Raw genomic sequence first — 3,583 nt, 5'->3', positions numbered from 1 at the left:
AGTTGTACACTGGTAATGTGAGTGACAAAGAAATATGTCAGAGGAGTGGATTTTTCACCTTTTGAAGCAGAAAATGGCTGCTAATAAACTGCACTTCAATGATGCTGTTATGGCCGAAAAAGGGTTTCTTATAGAAAAAGATTTAGCCTACATGGTATTGGTCTACATTTGAATATCTCACCGTTCCTAGGTAAGCCTCAAATGAGTGAAGACGAAGTGTTGAATACACGAATATTGCACGCCATCGAATTCATGTAGAGAGCGGGCCATAAAAAAATTCGTCAATTTCACATCTTCGACAGGAAAATACCAGTGACAGCAGTCAGCAGTGACTATGCTTGGCATCACCAATGAAGTGTGGTTGGTTTGTTGTATTTGTTTTATTTTTTTGTTTTATTTTTTTTATTTTTTACTAGGCCTATTTGTTTTTTGGGGTTTTGTGGCCGTGCTAACTACTGATATATAGCCTACTACATAATTTTTCATTCAGGCACGTTTTAAACCTTTCAAGGTTTTGCCATCTTTTCCCGTTCGTTAACGTGCTGGTAGGTTTATATCGATATTTGTAGTTAGTATTCAAGTTAGTATTCAAGTTATTCAAGTTAGTATTTCGTCCCGGACGCGTAATATGTTATGCACAATGAAAATAAAATGTTGCAAGACAAGGTACCACTAACGTGATCCACAATTCCCGGTCAAAACGAACACGCTCCACAATGGCCGTCCTAAATTGCCTTTCCTAGTCTGTTAGCCAACACTATGATTAAAACGAACAAGAACTGAAGTGTACCGATAACCTACAACAATTCATAAACACAAAAAATTTACTTTCACCAGCCAGCGACCTCACGCTTGCTTGCAACAACGAGATATAACACAATGAGTGGAAACTCACTCTTCTCTTAGTGTTTCTCTTTTATCTCTCTCGTTTCTCTACGTCGTTCGTTTCATGGTTCACTGTTTGCACATGGAAGGCTACAGACTGCGACCGTACGGGTGTACGGCGTGCTAAGAATGCACTAAAGCAAGGCTAAAGTGACGGCGAATACCACGAAGCAATTGGACTGTTCCGACCATAGTATTATTGTTAGGTGGTTTAAAAGTTTATTTTCGTTACCGCTTGTCTTTTCAGATTATTGTGTGAAATTTTGAAGTAGGTTAATCAGGATGTTACAGGTCAATAAGCAGGGTAAATACATAGGCTCTTGCTAACAACAATATTAAATTAGTATAGGGTAGCAAAGGTCTACGAAATACGATACAAAACGACTGACTGTAGGCTATATGGTTATCAAAGTTTATCTTATCCAGCTATAAACAATCAACAGGGCTAGAAGAAGTTTGGCTTTTTATAACAGTGCAATGGAAAACAGTTCTGATAATTTAACCGTCGAGTATCTTGTGGAAATAATCGAAGATGAAGAATTTCAAAGTATTCCCATTTCAACGAGCGCGTCTACAGTGCAACGTGAATTTGGGTAAGAAAGCGTTTCAAAGGACCTCGCACCTCTAATTAAATTGTGCAGTTGTGTGTTGAAAGCTGAATAAAATTGTTTGGATATATTATCCGGTATTTTTGCAGATGTCACTTATGTCCGAAAACTTACAAAACCAACGGGGGATTGCGTTTTCATGTCAAGTCAAAGCACGCTGGAAACACATGTAATAACACCAGAAAAGGTATGGTACTACAGTTCCGCGTATTACCTGCCTGTAGACCGGCAAGACAACTTTATAGCCTGAATCGTCCATTTACACATTGTTTCTACGTCTGGCGACGACGGATCAACGTTAAAATCTGACTGCAGTCAGCCACTTGTGTGTAACAATTGCTGTAGTAGGCATATCCAGTCTGCCAAATTAAAACATATCGCATATATTGCATCTATTCAACACTTGCCTACGTCGAATCGACGTAAAAAGGGGAAATTGTTAGACCACATTCCAGACGTCAAAATAGCAAAATGAGGCCCCTAATTTCTTGAAACGGAGGCCCATACCCCCTTCAGGTTGCAACTAAGACATCATATATCGCGTTTTCGTTTGCAGAGGGGGCATTGGTCCCCCTGACCCCCTTCTCGGGAGCCCTGATTCTACTGAATAGCGTCATTACACCAATATATAATGGAAACATAAGCTACCGGGACGCATCTTTTGAAAATGTACCATTACATAGGTGTATAGAGGGAATGGACCAATCAGAGGGTTAGGGAAAAGGATAGTAATAATATAGTTGCTAAGATCGAGTTTTCGACCAACCAACATGGCGTAGAGAGTATGCTATTGGCCAGAAGACTAGAGGTCGTTGGTTTGAATCCTCTATTTTGGTTAAGATGTCTTTGATTTGGGAATTTGTAGACAAGTTTCCTTTTAGGAAACGTATTGTGGTACACTTTCAAAAGGTGCTACCGGGACATCCGCCACTACATGTAGTATTCATTACACACTTTATATTTTTTTAGTGTCTGAATCAACAGTACAGAAGATGTGGTTACAAATTGGTGGTTCACTTGATAACTTCACTGATGCACCTCTTCAATATTACATTCGTGCATTCGAATCCACCACAAATGGGAGCGAACTTTTTCACAAGTTTAGCTGTGATGCAATTGAAGTGATCCCAGGTTTATTTCACGGAAAACTTTAACGTATGGAAGCAGTGGAGCAAACAAGAAAATTGTTTGATGTGTTTCTGAGGTAAAAACCAAACATATAGTGGCATTTTCATTCTATACCGATGCTATAGCTTGTTTAACCAATGTAGCTTATCAACAGTGATTTACATTTATTTCAATCATGTCTGGTACGACGAACGACAGTTCTGCCAGATTTCAGAAACTGCCTTCAATGATTAATATGCTTATCCAGTGATCTCGTAGGATTGCTGTTGACTGAGCCAATCCCAATCTCTCCGTCTTATCTTCAAGTACGAAACTTGTCTTAATTCAGTCTGTATTTATTGGTCGATATCCAAAAACTTCATATAAAGTCGCCAAATAGATAACGCAATTGTCTATACCAGCCAGTAAATGAGACATACTCAAGATGCATAAAACGGGGCAAGATGCATATTTTAACACTTTGCTCCTCAAAGGGAGGCCAGATTTGGCCCCCCCCTCATATTTCCTTTAATTATTTGAAGCACAGTAACGCCATGCACTTGGTTTTTCTTGACTTTTCCTAAAATTGCCAGGCGGATCTGATGATATTAAATTTGATGCTGAAAGTTGTGTAGTTTTCTTGTAAATTCAAGATTTTGGTGAATTTTTGCTATTTCTAGCTAATTTCCAGCAAAGCGTGAAATGGATTACATTGCGATGACAAGCCATAAGCTCATAATTGCTTCGTGCATCGATATGCGCGAGCAGAGAGAAGCATCCTCTTGCTTTCTTTTGTTTGGTTTGACCTCAATAATACAAAGCGCGTTATTTCTTATGCTACAAAGAAAAGCCAGTGATCACAAAGCTGTTAATTAGAAACAATAATAGCAAACGTTTTTTGCGTTATCAGCTCTACAAAGAAGAATAGCAATCCACGATCAAAATAGTAGGCTATGGAGGCCACAAACTATTCAAAACAGTTG

The 3,583-nt window shown here is 38.9% G+C and overlaps 1 protein-coding gene across 1 annotated transcript; it reads left to right on the top strand.

The window, feature by feature from the left end:
* Window positions 1-979: 979 nt before the first annotated feature.
* On the top strand, window positions 980-2,647 carry LOC145765955 (uncharacterized). Its single transcript, XM_082577614.1, has 3 exons — window positions 980-1,478; window positions 1,583-1,680; window positions 2,463-2,647. Exons 1-3 carry the CDS (start codon window positions 1,363-1,365, stop codon window positions 2,645-2,647), a joined length of 399 nt encoding a protein of 132 aa, XP_082433740.1. The 5' UTR covers window positions 980-1,362.
* The last annotated feature ends 936 nt before the right edge of the window (window positions 2,648-3,583 follow it).

This window comes from Aplidium turbinatum, chromosome 3 (assembly GCF_918807975.1).
Source record: "Aplidium turbinatum chromosome 3, kaAplTurb1.1, whole genome shotgun sequence".
Taxonomy (NCBI): domain Eukaryota; kingdom Metazoa; phylum Chordata; class Ascidiacea; order Aplousobranchia; family Polyclinidae; genus Aplidium; species Aplidium turbinatum.
The sequence above is the reverse complement of the archived record's forward strand: the minus strand, read 5'-3'. Positions and strand labels throughout refer to the sequence as shown.